The sequence below is a fragment of the Nicotiana tabacum genome, chromosome 23 (genome assembly GCF_000715075.1).
Source record: "Nicotiana tabacum cultivar K326 chromosome 23, ASM71507v2, whole genome shotgun sequence".
NCBI lineage: Eukaryota > Viridiplantae > Streptophyta > Magnoliopsida > Solanales > Solanaceae > Nicotiana > Nicotiana tabacum.
In genome coordinates, this window is record NC_134102.1 from 82421636 (window position 1) to 82438371 (window position 16736).

Sequence of the window (16736 nt, forward strand, 5' to 3'; positions counted from 1 at the left end):
TAAAAAAATGGGGATGATAGAGTCTTATCAATATCAGGTTATCATTTAACTTGAGTAAAAGAGACGACTGTTTTTTGGTAAGAAGAAAAGTTCAAATATTTCGGTCACATTGGGCTATTAATAAGTTTTTTGTCAGTCACATGGGTTTGGGCTACAACGGATAAAATTCTTTTTTTGAGTTACAATTTGCTGAAAACTATTCTTTTGGGCGGTACATCTCCATGATTCAATCCGTTTAACATTACTCAGCCTCCCATCTTTCTTAATTTGGCTTTTGACAAAAACTTGAGAAAGCAAATACATATTCTTAATAAATGAACTCGAGTTTTTCCAAATTGAGATTCATTTTCAATCTCAAAATTTGATATTGTACTTATGAATTTAAGTTGGATTTTAACCCATTAAGCTACAGTATTTTAAGCAAAAGTTTGATGGGTCAGTTCGAGTTCCAACTCGCAAGATTAAATCAACAAACAAGCCATGAATCTCGTAAATGCGCTTGTCTGGTCTGCCAATGAAATATCAATATTTTATCCACGGCATCTAGGGCGTTTGGACATAAGAATTGTAAAATCCAAAAAACAAATTAAAAAAAAATTCAAGTAAAAATGATATTTGAAAATTAGAATTGTGTTTGAACATGAATATAATTTTTGGGTTATTTTTGAAGTTTAGTGAATGATCCAGTCTGCTGCTTTCCATCAACCAGGATCTAGTGTTCACCATTTATTTCTGATGAATGCAGCGAAATTAGTAAAAAACTATCTAATTTAATTGCGAGGCTGTCCTCAACAGGACTCAATTATATCACGCTAAATACAAAGAAAAACAATGCTAATAAAGGGCATAAGCGAGGTAGTAATATGATGCACAAAATGGAGATTAGGAAAAAAGGAAACACAAAGCAATTAAAAAAATATCCAGATTTCGGTATGTATTGCTTTCCAGCAAAATTTCATCTGCGATTCTTAAACATCACATATCTCTCATTTAAAATGGTATTACTATCTGCAGTCAGTGTGACTGACGAGCAAGTCACAAAATGCTCATGAAACTATGGACACACTCAATAACTCTTCATCAATAGATGCATTCTAAAAGGGTCCTGGCCTGCTTACGAAGATGCATTATGGTCAAGCAATCACTATAATGCAAAAGAGATTGCAGAATATAATTCGAGAAAATAGAAATAGAAAATAAAAATAAGTAAACCTTAAATCTGATATTAAAACTACAAAAGCAATTCCATAGTGTAACTTTCACGTGCCAAAAGAAATCTATTGGACAAAACACAACAGGCAAGCGAGCATATTCTTGAGAACATGCACCACCTTTTTTTCCTGTGGACAGGAAAACATAAATTAAGAAAAATGAATGTATCGTAAGTAACAGTTTAGTTGTATATAAACCTTACCGCTCAAATCATTTCTGTATACAATATAAATGATGATCTGCACTCAACTCGCCATGTAACAAGCTGGCAGTGGCAGCTAAAATGAGGGACAGAAAGAGGACTGTAGTGATCAAATTTGTGCAGATGCAGTAGAATACTTGTAAGAAGAGACGCCAAAAGCAGTGCGCCATAACTCAGACAAGAATTCAGCTGAACATGTTGGACGGAGGCAGTCAAAGAAAGCTCTTCAACTGAAAGAAGAGTGGTCCTCTACATCCACGCACATTCATGCATATCATTCTAGAACTTTGTTGAATGCACTAGTACTGGCCACCCCATAATTTGTATAAGAGTAAATGCAAAATTCACTTGAGACCCCAAAAAAAGGATAAAGTTAACAGAAATCATTGTGCTTTTTAGGTGAAAAAAGTTACAAGGGGCACCTTTGGAAATCGAATTCACTAGCTTTGTCTGTAGTAGAAAAGAAACTTCAGTAACTCTAAAGGGAACATTTTAATAAAATTGTAACCAGCTCTCTCCCAGAGACAGAAAAAGAAATTATGGAGAATTTTCCCCTAAAAAGACTGTTATTTTGACAAATAATATTTTTTGATAAAGGTTATTTGACAGATGATAATAAAAGAGTGAGGGGGGGGGGGAGCAAAATACTCATGACTATATAGACTCGGACACTGCCCTATGAACCCAAATGGAGTACCATCCACAGTTGGTTTAAGGAGAACAACAAATCCCAACCTCCCTGGAACAGATTAGGTACCTGCCAATGTGTGCCACGCCATTCCTCATCCTTAAAATGAACATAAAGAAATACCACAATAATTTGAGGTGCGGTGCATCATACCCGCAGGGATTCAACAAACAGAAGCATCTAGCAATTTAGCCAGCTGGGATCCACAATCTTCGAAATTGAAGATCCCACAGCAGGGCACTGGAGAACGAAACCAGAGTGTAGAAGCAGAAAACCAACGAAGCAACCAGAGTGTAGAAGCAGAAAACCAATGAAGCAGTACCAGGAAGACACCTTGGCACAAGAAAACAAAAACATAACTCTTTAGCAACATTCTTTGTGATAATTTCTTCTTAAAAATAACAGCTACCATAAAATCCAAAATATAAGCTCCTATGATATAGGTTCTTAAAAAGGGTAACATCAGAAAAAACAAAAAACAACACTTATCAGGCCAATAGCAAGTACTGAAATTAAACCAAAACCACCAGTTAAACCAGAGGGCGTGGCCCCACTTACACAGCTTTGATTAAGTCAAGGACAGTAACACACTAATCGAAAACCCCTGGACAAGTCAGGCAATCATCTTCCACATTCAGCTTCGGCTTCTGCGACGCTCTCTGAGTCCATTTCTGCATATAAATCAGTGCAAACAAACATATTGTAGTATCTGAGACCAATCATGAAAATAAGTTGCGGCATATCCAACATTAACCAGGTATATACTATAAAAGAGAAGTGCCAGCAAGCCGCAAAATTTGTAAATAGAGATTTTACCCATTAGCATATGGAACTTCATCTCGCCCGCGATATGGAGATCGGCTATAGCTGCGACCGCGCAGCGACACGCTTCGGCGCCTGGGGGAATGCCCACGAGGACTATAACTCCTGCTTCACGGTGGAAATCAGAAGAAATGGAGAGAACACCAGCAGTTTTCGTGTGAAGATTATCAGAAGACTTAAATTGTTAAAAGATTCTTAGTCAATGATATCATCCTTCAGTTTCTCACCTACGACCATAACTTGGGCTCCTTCGATATCTAGGAGGGCTCCGACTTCTATGTCTTCCAGGAGCTCCACGCGATCTGCACTCACGAGCAAAATGACCAGGCTCGCCACACTCGTAGCACTTCAAATCAGAGCCTCCAGAGCGACCACGACCGCCTCCACGGCCCCCACGACCTTCTCGAGAATTATGTGAAAGCTCCACCCTCCATCCAGTCTTACCTAGTTCACAGAATCAGGGATAAAATACCTTCGGTGGCTAAAAATATCACTGGTGTTAAGAGGTGCTAAGGTACAGGAACAAAATGGACAAACACCAACGTATAGACTGACTAGATTAAGGTTTTAACTCAGTGCAAGGCCAAATATAGCATGGCCATCACAAAGACAGAAGAAAGTCGTTCAAAAAGCTTCATAATTGCATAAGTTGGTTCAAACAGTCAAATAATCATACCATCCAGCTCTCTGATTGCATCTTGTGCATCTCGTAGGTCATCAAAGTCAATAAAAGCATAGCCAGGGGGACGTCTTGCAACCCAAACACTGTGAACGAATTTGTGAGTTAGGAATCATGGACAATAAAGCAGTTCAATATCATGGTGAGCTACAACTGATGCTCTTAAGAGAAAAAAACTTATGAGCAAATGGCTCCACCTAGCCAGGCTAGACACTCTAACTAACAATTAGAGAAAACTTAATAACAAAGAGACTTCTTTCAACACAAGCTCTTTTATGACTTCATCATGTATGCTAGGAAAAATATACAAGAAAAGCAATTTTACTCCAAGATGGAAGTTATGTGGATTTTACACAAGTATCTGCTAGACTTGTATAACCATCCTCATGATAGGTGTTCTACTTTATAGAAAAGTACAGTCACAGACAATTTTTCTGATGGCAACAAACTAAAGACAAAATTTACAACTTTAACTTGCATGAAATTGATCCATATGTAAAAAAGGTATAGAATTATAAACTATCTTTAAGAATTTCCACCTTGCCAATTAATTTATAATGTCAATATACATTCATCTTCTTCTGGTTGCTTACAATTTTTTTTCTTTTTCAATGGGTCACTCCAGAAGAGTTCCTTTCTCTTTTCCGATGCGTTCAACACAATGTGCTCAAGCACAATATCTGTGACATGTCTTTATGCAAAGACTAACAGCACAGAAGGAATTCAGCTTGTCTTTCTTTCCAACCAACATGCTAATCAAAAACCATTAACCCCCAACCAAGACTAGAATAAATTTTAGTTTTCATTCCAAAACTAGAAAAGTATGCACTTGATATCTCCTCCAAAGATTCTCAGCAAGTCCAGAAGCTAGACATGAATATTTTTATATTCTTGTAAATTCCTAGGAACGAAAGGCACGTGAGAATATAACAAATTCAGAATTTATGTTACAAAACAAATAAGCAAAAAAATGTAAACATTATTATAAGTTATGCATGTGTTCCACCTTACTGTTAAAAAAACAGAAGGATTCTAAATAATAATAATCACCTTATAATGGAGAAAAAGAAAGCAGTATAATGGGCTTTAGTTGCCAAGTCAATGGTCTAAGGTGTGCGGCTCAGAAATAAATTTCACTTCTGTGACGGGCAGTTAATGACTCTCAAAAAGTTAAGCTGGTTTAGGTGAGCATGGAGGAAAGTAATGAGGTCACAGATTCAGTTTACAACCATGCATACCAATCACGAAGAGATGTAAATCTTGGAACTTCCTTTACCTTCTTATAACTCCAAAGATACGGAATTCATCTTCAAGCTCCCTTTCACTGACCCTAGGGTCCAGATTCCCAACATACACTCTCGACATCTTCTTTACACACCTATTGAGAAAGAACAAAAAAGTACAGCAAACTCTTAACATTTGTAAAACTGTCTAAGTAATTCAATACCACTTACAAAACATCATTTTCTTGGTAACACCATAATATCCTCAAACATCAGTAATTCCTTCCACTTAAAAATACAAAATATCAGTGTCACGTGCAAAAAATGCCTTCAGAGAACAACTTTACTAGGGAAAAAGGACAAGATATAGAAATAATTGAAGATTTTAAGTCAATGTAACATTATATCATTACTATAACGAGGACAATTTTCAAGGAAAATGGACTTTCTTCAATTCACTGAAAGTTTGAAAAAGGGCTTTTTTTGGGCAAGTTTTGGAAAAAAATCTAACAATTAAAAAAAGGGATGTAATCAAGCAACTCTTTTACAATTGTTCAAGCTAACCCGAATAGCAATAAACACAAATTATCGCCCTAAATTCCATAACAGCAAAAGTAAGAGAGAATCTTTTCAAATTCACTGAAAATTTAAGAGAAAAAAGTGACGACAGCTATAAAGAAATTTTAAAAGCTCAAATCTAACGAAACCCTATATCCATCAACAGCTCAGTAAATCAGTGCGCCAATTTCAGCCAAACAAACTCAAAAACAAAAACTAAAGGTAAGAAAATACGTGACAACGAAGCTAAAAATCTACTGTAGGACCCTTAAAGCCCATGTAAAAAATAGAACTTTTCCCCAATTCAGCGAGATTCACAATAATTACAAAATAAGATGAGCATATAACTGATGTTTAGCTGGAGAAATTGGGAAGAAGATGCGAACCTGAAACCCTAGCGAAGATGGCAAAACCCCCCAGCGAAACAGCGTAGTGTCGTGTAAGACACACTAACTTAGGGCTTTGAGATTTGGTGTTGTATTGAACGGGATAAGAAAAAGGGCTTGGCCCAATAATTGTACTATTCGAGTTTTTACCGCAAATGATCCCTTAAGTTTGGGAGTAGTTTTATATTTCTCACTCTAATATTACCCTTAGCATACTTATACCTTGTTTGGCGAGAAGTGTTTTTTTCAAAAGTGCTTTTGAAAATAGACTTTTGGAGATAAGCAGTTTGTGTTTGGTTATTCACCTAGAAAAGCACTTTTGAGCAATAATTTATGTTTGGCCAAGTTTTTTAAAACTTACTTTTAAGTATCAAATTACGAATAAGGACTAAAATAGATTTACTTAATAGTTAATATTATAAGTAAATAAATAATCTTAAAAATTTATTATTACAGGCAATAATTAAATCTTTTTATTTTATTTAAGTAAAATATGAAAATAAAATTTAAAAGTACTTAATTCTTTTAACGGAAAAGGGCCTAAAATGCCCATTTACTATATGAAATAGGACAGGTTAGCCCTTCGTTAAAAGTTGGTCTCTATTCTGCCCTTGCCGTCAACAAATGGGCTCGTATATGCCCTACATCACTAACGGGAGACTTATAAAGCCACGTGGAATATATGTAAGGGCAAGTTAGACCTAGTTCGAATTGTACAAGGGCATATATGAGTCAGTTATAATAGTCATTTCTCAAACACTTCACAACTCCATATCAGTTTACTTAGACACTTATTTGGCAACACCAAACTAATTATCATAGCACATACACTCAGTCATAGATACAATAAATGAACGGCAATGACTTCATTAAATCCTAGTAGCTCAAAGGGGTCGAATCATAACAAAAGACAATGTCGAAATGTTCTACTAGCTCAAAGGGGTCGAATATGAGGTATCATTGCGGACTTGCTGCCAATTATTCCGTGGCATGGACTTCTTTAAATGCCGGGGGAAGGTTTTTCAAGTGCCTGAAGTATGAGGTAAGTAAATTTTTGATGGATTCTTTTAATTATTCCGATTTGCTTGTAAATTTATTTTTTTTATTTTTTATTTTTAGGATGAAAAATATTCCTCTTGGAATCTCATATGCAGTTTAAAGAAGGAAAAGGAAGCTCTAATCCGTGAAAGAAATGTTCTCCAAAGGAAAATTTGATCTTGAGAATGTTATGATGCTCGTCGATCATGGAGGAATAGAAACCTTGGAATTGGAAAGAAATATTCTGATGAAGAAAGTGACTGATTTAGAGTACTCAGTTGTGCTTGATGCTAAATTTCGGAAGAAGATGTGGATTTTCATGTGTGTGATATTAGGATGTTTTGTTATGTTCTTTGGATCAGTGGAAAATGATATGTAATGTTAGTGTTATTGTGGCTTAATTGTTGTCTTTTATTATGTAATGAAGCATTATGTTTTTGTACAAGGATTTAATGAAGTCATTGTCGTTCATTTGTTGTGTCTATGTTCGACCCTTTTGAGCTACTAGAACATTCTGACATTGTCTTTTGTTGTCTTTTGTTATGATTCGACCCCTTTGAGCTACTAGGATCTAATGAAGTCATTGCCGTTCATTTGAATGTTTGTGTCTATGACTTAGTTTATTTATTGTGATAAGTAGTTTGGTGTTGTCAAATAGGTGTCTAAGTAAACTGAAGAAGTTGTGAAGTGTTTGAGAAATGACTATTATAACTGAATCATATATGCCCATGTACAATTCGAACTAGGTCTAACTTGCCCTCACATATATTCCACGTGACTTTATGAGTCTCCCGTTAGTGATGGAGGGCATATACAAGCCCATTTGTTGACGGCAAGGGCATAATAGAGACCAACTTTTAACGGAGGGCTAGCTTGTCATATTTCATATAGTAAAGGGGCATTTTAGGCCCTTTTTCGTTCTTTTAATATAAGTTAAATATATTAAAAACCATTCAACAAATACAAAAGTATTCACCTCTAAAGTCACTATATATTAGAAAGTTATCCTAAAAATAATAAGAAATATTTATACATTAATATCCTAAGTATTATGTTTAACGGTTATTTTGGTATATACTATAAAGTTAAGGGTATTTTTGGTAAGAATAAAAGTCAAAACTGCTTCTGCTTGTGCTTTTGGGAAGAAGCTATTTTTTTCTACTTCTCAGAAATTGCTTCTGCTTCTTCCCAAAATTACTTTTTTCCCAAAAAAGAACTTGGTCAAACACCTCAAGTTAGAGGGAAAAAATAATTTTGAGAAAAAAAGCACATTTGGCCTCTTGAGAAGCTTGCCAAACAGGTTATTAGTCTTTTAAGTTTGCAAAAAGTAAGAACTTCTGGTCCTGATAACGGAAATCCAAACTGAATGAAAGAGATTTTATTAGGGGTGGGCGTTCGGGCAATTCAGATTGGATATAAAAATTTCGGTTTGGATTTTTGATTTTCAGATTGAAGAAATGACAATCCAAATAAGCTCAGATTGGATCAGCTTTATTAAGTTCAGTTTCGAATTAATCGGTTTTGATATTTCGAATTTTTTATTTTGCGCCACTAAGTTGAGATGTTTCTTCTTCTTATAAAAATGAACATCCAAACGAAATATGTTAAATTGCCTAAAACGTTCTCCATTCTCACCACAATCATTCAAATAAAGTATTCAAGTAATGAAATCATCATCAAGAAAATACAACAGAGACATTAATAAGGCCGATAAGAATTAGCAATAGTAAAATCATGTCCAAATAGAAAGTATTATGACAGTAACTTAGTAATTAATATTGAATATATGAGATAATTTCAAATTGGTAGGGTATTGAACTTATTATTATTATTATTATTATTTACATATGGATAATGGATTAAAATATAATGTATACAAATTTTGGATTTTCGGCTATCCGAAAATTCGAAGTAGCAAATCCAACATCCAATCCGAAATTCAAAATTTTAAAAAATTAAATCCGGAATCCAATCCGTAATCCAATAATCCAAACCAAAAATCCAAAAAAAATAGATTTCGGTTTGGATTTCAGTTTTGACCAAACTATGTCCACCCCTAAGAGAACCAAGCCTTCATAATGTGCATATATTTTGTTTAACAAATGACAAAACAAGGTTGATATTTGATGTTGTATTAAACTCTTAAAAAAAAATTACACCCTTCAAAAAGAGAAGATGAACTAACTCAGCGCACTAGAAATGTTTGTTTAGAAGTTGTCTTCTAAAATCGACTAATATATATGCAGAAAAATTAATAAGAATAAGAATGCATTCTAGCCCAGATTCCATACTACATGTATATAAACAAATAACACAACGAAGAGAAAATAATACTAAAAAGGATGGCATTATGAGAATGAATCACGAGAAAGATTATGTGGGTTTCATTATTGTGCAGTCTAGTGTATATATATCGAGATAGTAAATGAGAAAAATTATTGTTGTTAGTATCTTTTGTTTCAAGCTGCAGAATCGCACTATGTACGAATAAAACAAACAGAATGGGATGCATGGTGGAATGAAACTTCGCAGTCTTTGATTTTAAAGGTTGGTTTTAGGACACCACCACCCTTTTTCAGATTCAAAGCAAAACCAGAACCTTTTTTTTTTTTTTTTTGCAACACGAATTAACTTAAGAGATTGATATTGATCGGCGATTCATGGTGTTGATGTTAATTTCAGTATGTTTGAGCCTTTGGATAGGGTTGGGGAAGTATTAAGACTTGTTGGTATGATTGGACGAGGTCTCAGGAGGCTCGAGAGTGTTTGTGATGGGTTTCAGATCAATTTGATGTTGGTTGGCAGTTCTGGTGCTGGCGTGTTGCACCTGCAAGGTAATATGCATAGGTAGGAGTCCGTAGAAGCGGCCAAGTGATAACAGATCCGAATATGCAAAGATTGGGCACATCTGCAAGTCCGCAAATGCGGAGGATTTATTTCGTAGAGGCAAAGGCAGACAAACTTGGAGAGTTGCGCAGAAGCAGAGGTTTGTCGCACCTGCGAGATCGCAGAAATTGAGTTAAGCTCCCAGGTGAGAGGGGGAGGAAGTTTAAGTGAACTCGCTATTGCGAGGTTTGGACCTCAAAAGCATTGTCGCAGAAGCGACAGATTTGTCCGCAAATGCGAAAATCGCTGGGCAGTGTTATAATTCGAGAGTTTAGCTCATTTTTCATTATTTTGAGATTTGGAGCTCGGCTAGAGGCGACTTTTGGGCAGAATTTCACCATACTTTGGGGAATAGTTTCTTCTTGATTTTGATGTTAGATCTTGATCACCCATTATTTTGTGCACTAAGAATATGAATTTGAAGGAGAAAAATGGGGAGGGGGGAGGGGGCAAGTAAAGTAGCTCCCCACGAAGCCTCCACTAAATTTCCTACTCTGCTTGATGAACACCACTAATACCATCCCTACAACCTACACAAAAATGTGTAAAAGTATAAAATAAGTACAAAATCATGATACTCATTAAGTATCAAGTCTAGCATCAATGAAGTAGTAGCGAGGGCGACGTCGACACTCACTAATATTCCAATAATCAGGTAAAAGCATAAATAATATATGGAATAAAGCATAATATCATCAAATAAGTATGAAAGCTCAAAATACAGTTCATACGGAATTTAGGCATGCTTTACAGTTAAAGGAGATCAAATAAGATATCAACATCTCAATCCTCATATAAAGACATGATACATGTCAACTACATTTATATAAAACTGTTGCATGAATCAAAGTATATATATGCATGATCAGAACCCTTTCTCAATACCTCACAATACAAATTCATGTGCCTGACTACTTAACATGAGTAAATTAAGCCATACAACCACCAAATCAAAGCAAATAAGACAATTGTATGACTGTAGATGTATAATAAAGCTCAACATGAAAAAATAATCTTTTATGCCCAACTCAACAAGTTATAACCTAAAATTTCGCCGTCACTATAGCGGTGAATAGTGCGCGAACAGCCGCTATAGTGTAAAATAGTACGGTGAATAGTGCCAAACAGTGCGCGCGAACAGTGATTTTGCTACTGTTTCACTGCTACAGTGTAGTGAACAGTAGCATCGCTTCACTGTTCATCGCGAAAAGCTGTGAGTTTGAGCTTCAATGGCCATGATGGCCGGCGACCAGCCATCTTTTTCGGCTGGTATACCCTCCCCTGACATCGCGCAGTCACAAACAACACCAACTATCAATTCACAAACTCTAGATTACTCAAAGATTTTGACACCCAATTCATCTAATCCTCCTACGATGACTGCTGCCCAAGCTTCAGTGCAGCCCATTGCCCAATCATCTATGACAACAAACAACAATCCCCAATCTATGGATCACTCAAAACTTTTAAAACCTACTGCCATTAATGCCCCTATGCAAACCTTCGCTACGCTACCATTGAAACCAGTTGAGTTCCTTCACGGAGAACCAGTTGTGAAGTGGAATAAACAAGAAGTGAAGTAATCTATCGTACAACAAGGACTTCTACTTACAGTTCTTGGGAAATTTTCGTATGGGGAGCCTGTTATTAGTGAATTACGTAAAGTGATTCCAATTCAATGTGAGATTAAAGGCCATTGCTCAGTTGGTTTAATTGAAGATAATCATGTGTTGATTAGGCTGTCTTTATTGGAGGACTATGTTCATCTTCTTTCAAAACCAGCTTTTTATTTAAAAGCCCAGTCAGATATGTGGTAGATGCGTTGTACAAAATGGAATCCATGGTGGACACCTGATGAAGAGACTCCCATTACCATTGCTTGGATTAGCTTTCCAGAACTACCTCCTAATTTCTTTGGGAAAGAATGTGTATTTTCCTTAGCTCGTGCAGTTGGTAATCCATTACATGTAGACATAGCCACTCAAAATGGGACTAGACCTAGTTGTGCTAAGGTGAATGTGGAAGTTAACTTGTTAAGTAAGTTCCCTCATCGTATTAAGATTGTGGAAGAAGCTGATAAATCTGGACCAGAAGAGTTCAAGTGGATCAGGATTAAGAATGATTATATGCCAAAATATTGTAAACCTTGCAAAAAATAGGGGCATAGTGAGGTAGAATGCTGGGTAATTCATCCTGAATTACACAAGAGATTTGAAGAAGGTGTTGAGGAACAAAGCAAGGAGAAGGCAGTTGTGATGAGTTCTGATGCAATTGGGACAGCTGCAAATTCAACAAAGGTCCTAACTAGTGGAAAGGTGGTTGGTAAGCCTACTACTAATCATGCCAAGCAGGAATGGATGCAAGCAAGGAAGAACAAATACCAACGAGATAATAGGGGTCACATTGTTGATAACAAACAAGGAAAGGAAGCTGACAAGGGTAAAGGGAAGGCCAAAGTTGAGGAAGTTGCAACCAAGAACAAGTTTAATGCACTAGAGGTTGAGGAAGTTCATCAGCTTACTCTACAAATTACAGAAGGCAAAGGTGAGGATCATAGCAATGGTAAGAAGAAGGAACATGGGGAAAAGCAAGATAAGAAGGGCCAGGAGAAGGAAAAGAAAGTCAATACTCAAGAGGAACATAAGCATGTGAAGAAGGAAGCAGTCGAGAAGGTGGTGGAAAATGAGCATAATGGTAACCCTATTCCATCTGAGATTCAGTCTTCAGCTCCTAAAGATGATCAAGAATTAGCTAAGGCTAATTTTAGTGTTCCTAGTGCTCAATGTACTGATGAAAGGGCTAATAAGGAACCCACAATTGACTGGGTTCATAGAAGGTTTGGGACTAGCAATGAGGAGCTAAAACAACTCAATGTGACCACAAACCAATCTTGTCATGAGATTCTATCTCAAACATTTAAAGATTCTGGGCAGATTGAGGATCTTGATGAGGTAAACTCTACAAAGGTCTTATGGAGTGATGTAGTTGAGGTTAAGGATGATCAGCTGGGCACAACAAAGACAACAGAAGTCAAGGTGAAGAAGGACAACAAGCCAAGCTCACCTGGCGATAGGCTGGCGACGCCAGGCCTAAAGCCAGGCTCACCGGGCATTAGGCTGGCGACGCCAGGCCTAAAGCCAGGCTCCCCAGGCATTAGGCTAGCGACGCCAGGACTAAAGCTAGGCTCACCAGGCATTAGGCTGGCGACGCCAGGCCTAAAGTCAGGTTCACCTGATGAGGCAACTATAGTAAACCCCAACCTTAGTGCAACTGGAGAGATACTGGCCTATGTAGATGGTGTTCCAGTGTATGCATTGGAGAACAAACTTGATGAATATGTTAATGTGAATATTAGGGATGATATAGTGGGTTCAGACCAAATTTTAGGCAATGGTAAGGGTGGTGATCTCACTAGAACAGTACATTCAGAGCAGACTGCCACAGTAACTCCTGGGCTAGGCAGTGTCTATGAGCTACAATTCAAGGAGTATGAACGGGCTGATGAGCGGGCAATTATTCCAAGAGCATCGGGGGAAATAGAGGAAGTGCCTATGGAATCTGGCACTGATCAAATTATGCAGCTACATCTTAATGTTCCACTTAAGACTCCTCTACAACATTTATATGATTTAGTTACACACAATGTGACACCAATTGATGAAGACTTATTGAGACAAAATCCAATAGAGGATGAAGGAGATGATGAATCAACTGTAGAAAACTTCAAACAAGTGGCCAAGGAAGGGGATTTATCACCCACAACTAGTGCTAAAGGAGGTAAAAAACTAAGAAGAATCAGAGTAAAGATCCACCACAACCTTCAAGAATAATGCCCAGGAGGGCAGCTTCTTTATCTAAATGATGATGATCAAATCATTAATATGGAACATAAGTTCTGTGAATACACAACAGGCCTTTCCTAGGGTGATCAACATGAATAGGGAGCATAATTTTTGTGTAGTTGCATTGATGGAGCCTTTTCAAAAGAAGGGACTTATTGATAGATATAAAAGGAGGTTGAATATAGAGACTGCTTATGCAAATATTAATGGGCAAATATGGTTGTTCTTCAATGCAGTGGTGGAATGGGAATTAGTGGAGGATACTCAGCAACATGTGACTGTGAGAGTGTTTCACCATGACATGGGGCAGTACATGATGATGACATTTGTTTATGCAAAGTGTTCAGCAATAGAGAGGTTGGATTTGTGGGATCACTTGTATTACTTAACAAGTGATATGGAATTACCATGGTTGGTAGGAGGGGATTTCAATGTGATATTGCATGAAGATGAGAAAATAGGGGGACTTCCAGTACACCCTCCTGAATATGAGGATTTTGTATTTTGTGTAAACTCTTGTGGTTTGTTTGAGCAAGGGTACAAAGGAAGTCCATTCACATGGTGGAATGGGAGATCCAATTCTGAGTGTATATTCAAGAGATTGGATAGGATTTTTGTGAATTTTCCATTTCAGAACATGTTGCCAACTATTAAAGTTGAGCATCTAATCAGAACTGGATCAGATCATGCACCATTGCTAATGACATGTGGGGTGCAGACAACCAATTTTGTCAAGCCTTTCAGATTCTTGAACTTTTGGACAAAGCATGCTACATTTATGGATGTGGTGAGGCAGAATTGGGAAGCTGATTTCATAGGGGATCCGTTTTTTTTTTATGTTCAAGCAGAATATCAAGAGAGTGAAGGCAGCACTCTCAAAATGGAGTAGGGAAACATTTGGTGATATCTTCAAGCAATTAGCTATTTTGGAGGACATTGTTAGGGTGAAGGAGATGTTGTTTGAAGAAGAGCCTACAATTGAGAATAAGATTGTGCTTCAAAAGGCTCAATCTGAATTGAAGAAATACTTAAGTAATGAGGAGCAGTATTGAAAGCAAAAAGCTAGGATGACTTGGTTTGCTGAAGGAGATAGGAATACAAGTTTCTTTCACAATCATGTCAATGGCAAAAGAAAGAAATTGCAACTGAAGAGGATCAAAAGTGGCAGTGGGGTATGGATTGAAGACCAGGAGAAATTGGCTACAGCTGCAGTGGACTTACTATCAAAAACAGTTCACAAATGAAGGTGATGCTTCTGAATTTTCATTGCTCAATAACGTACCTTCAATGGTCACTATGGATCAGAATTTGGAACTTAGCAGATTGCCAACAATTGAAGAAGTAAGGCAGCAGTTTTTGAGCTTAGTGAGGAGAGTTCTAGTGGTTCTCATGGATTCACTGGCTTGTTTTATCAAACATGCTGGAATGTTATTGGTGTTGATATACACAACATGGTGCTACACTTCTATGGAGGAGATGCATTGCCTAAATCCATCACTCACACCAATCTAGTGTTGTTGCCCAAGAAACCTAGAGTTGAGACCTTCTCTGACTTAAGACCTATTAGTTTGAGTAACTTTATTAACAAGGTTTTGTCTAGGGTGTTACATGATAGATTGGAGAGTTTTTTTTCATCTCTAATAACTCCTAATCAATCCAGATTTGTAAAGGCTAGGAGTATATTTGAGAACATCTTATTGACTCAAGAAATTGTCACTGACATAAGGTTAAGGGGAAAGCCAGCTAATGTGGTGATCAAGCTTGATATGGCTAAGGCATATGATAGGGTTTCATGGAAGTACTTATTGCATGTGCCAATAAAGATGGGATTTTCTGAACACTTCATCAACATGGTGTGGAACTTGATGTCAAATAACTGGTATTCAGTATTGGTGAATGGGCAGTCCTCAGGGTTCTTTAAGTCGACAAGGGGTGTGAAATAAGGGGATCCCCTATCTCCAGCATTGTTCATTCTGTCAGCTGAGGTACTTTCCAGGTCTTTGAATAAGCTCTTTGAAGACAAGTCATTTGTGGGATTTGGAATGTCTAAGTGGTCTGATCCTTTAAACCACTTGGCATATGCTGATGATACGATAATCTTTGCATCTGCTCATCCTCCATCTTTGAGCAAGATTATGGCAGTGTTGGGGAACTATGAGAAGATATTAGGTCAGATGATCAACAAAGATAAGAGTTCATACTACATGCATTCAAAGGTTGCTAATGGATTGTTTCAGGTAGTTGGAGCTATTACAGAATTTGCAAGAGGTAAATTCCCCTTCACATATCTAGGGTGTCCTATTTTTTTACTAGAAGGAGGAAGGGCTATTATGAGGATCTTATCAAGAATGTGAAGTCTAAATTGCATTCATGGAAAGAAAAGTTGCTGTCATTTGGAGGAAAGGAAACACTCATCTCTAGTGTGTTGCAAAATATGCCAGTTCACATGTTATCAGTCCTTGATCCACCAAACAACATCCTGGGGCATCTACATAAGACTTTTGCTAGATTTTTTTGGAGCACAAAGGAAGAAGGGAGAAGCAGACACTGGGCTTCATGGCAAAATCTTTGCCTTCCTAAAGAGGAAGGGGGCCTAGGTTTTAGATCCTTAAATGATGTCTCAAGGGCACTGTTTGCTAAACTATGGTGGGGGTTTAGGACCACAAAATCTTTGTGGTCTAATTTCATGTGGAATAAGTATTGCAAGAAGGAGCTACCAATAGTGGTGCATTTTAGGGGAGGGTCTCATGTTTGGAGACAAATGCTGAATCCTAGGGAAGAAGTAGAACATGAGATCGTATGGGAATTGATGAATGGAACAACTAATATTTGGCATGAAAATTGGACTGGATTGGGTGCACTTTATCACATATTACCTGAAGACTTTCCAATCAATGAAGGTTTTCAGGAGGTGGCAGAACTGCGGCAAAGGGAAGCATGGGATGATTAGCTGCTAGATCAAACTTTCAATGAGGAAATTGCAGAACATATAAGGCAAAATGTGCATTATGAAGGCAATGAGGGATATTAGGATAGGCCATACTAGATGCCAACTCATTCAGGCAAGTTCAGTGTTAGCAGTGCTTGGCAAATATTAAGGCATAAAGCTGATCCTAATCAGGAATTCAAGTTAATGTGGATTAAAAGTTTGCCATTCAAGATATCCTTCTTCTTGTGGAGATTGTGAAGGCGGAAAATAG

At 37.2% G+C, this 16736-nt stretch overlaps 2 protein-coding genes across 6 annotated transcripts; one reads left to right on the top strand and one right to left on the bottom strand.

The window, feature by feature from the left end:
• Positions 1-1186: 1186 nt before the first annotated feature.
• Positions 1187-5909, bottom strand: LOC107829298 (serine/arginine-rich splicing factor RSZ22A-like). 5 transcript variants are annotated; one of them, XR_001657886.2, is made up of 8 exons: positions 5771-5909; positions 4880-4981; positions 3601-3689; positions 3152-3368; positions 2919-3029; positions 2661-2773; positions 1415-2435; positions 1187-1340 (listed from the first exon to the last, which is right to left on the bottom strand). XR_001657886.2 is itself a non-coding variant. In XM_016656769.2 (6 exons), exons 2-6 carry the CDS (start codon positions 4966-4968, stop codon positions 2737-2739), a joined length of 543 nt encoding a protein of 180 aa, XP_016512255.1. In that variant the 5' UTR covers positions 4969-4981; positions 5771-5909; the 3' UTR covers positions 1187-2736. The 5 variants fall into 5 exon arrangements, 1 of the variants encoding a protein (XP_016512255.1); XR_012705875.1 differs by having other exon boundaries at positions 1415-2171; positions 2256-2773; XR_012705874.1 differs by having other exon boundaries at positions 1187-2171; positions 2256-2773.
• Positions 5910-14603: 8694 nt separating this feature from the next.
• On the top strand, positions 14604-16486 carry LOC142177241 (uncharacterized). The gene is made up of 5 exons (XM_075245712.1): positions 14604-14708; positions 14770-14963; positions 15197-15415; positions 15533-15804; positions 15915-16486. The coding sequence occupies exons 1-5, from the start codon at positions 14604-14606 to the stop codon at positions 16484-16486; spliced, it is 1362 nt and encodes a 453-aa protein (XP_075101813.1).
• The last annotated feature ends 250 nt before the right edge of the window (positions 16487-16736 follow it).

What these genes read in the sequence shown, in the direction of transcription:
- LOC107829298 (XM_016656769.2), bottom strand. Translation starts at nt 4,968, where the DNA reads ATGTCGAGAGTGTATGTTGGGAATCTGGACCCTAGGGTCAGTGAAAGG. An exon ending in TGCAATCAGAGAGCTGGATG is followed by an intron (nt 3,369 to 3,600) that starts GTATGATTATTT and finishes TCTGTGAACTAG; the next exon opens with GTAAGACTGGATGGAGGGTG. An exon ending in AGCCCAAGTTATGGTCGTAG is followed by an intron (nt 3,030 to 3,151) that starts GTGAGAAACTGA and finishes ACCGTGAAGCAG; the next exon opens with GAGTTATAGTCCTCGTGGGC.
- LOC142177241 (XM_075245712.1), top strand. Translation starts at nt 14,604, where the DNA reads ATGACTTGGTTTGCTGAAGGAGATAGGAATACAAGTTTCTTTCACAAT. An exon ending in GGATCAAAAGTGGCAGTGGG is followed by an intron (nt 14,709 to 14,769) that starts GTATGGATTGAA and finishes TATCAAAAACAG; the next exon opens with TTCACAAATGAAGGTGATGC. An exon ending in AACTTGATGTCAAATAACTG is followed by an intron (nt 15,416 to 15,532) that starts GTATTCAGTATT and finishes GGTACTTTCCAG; the next exon opens with GTCTTTGAATAAGCTCTTTG.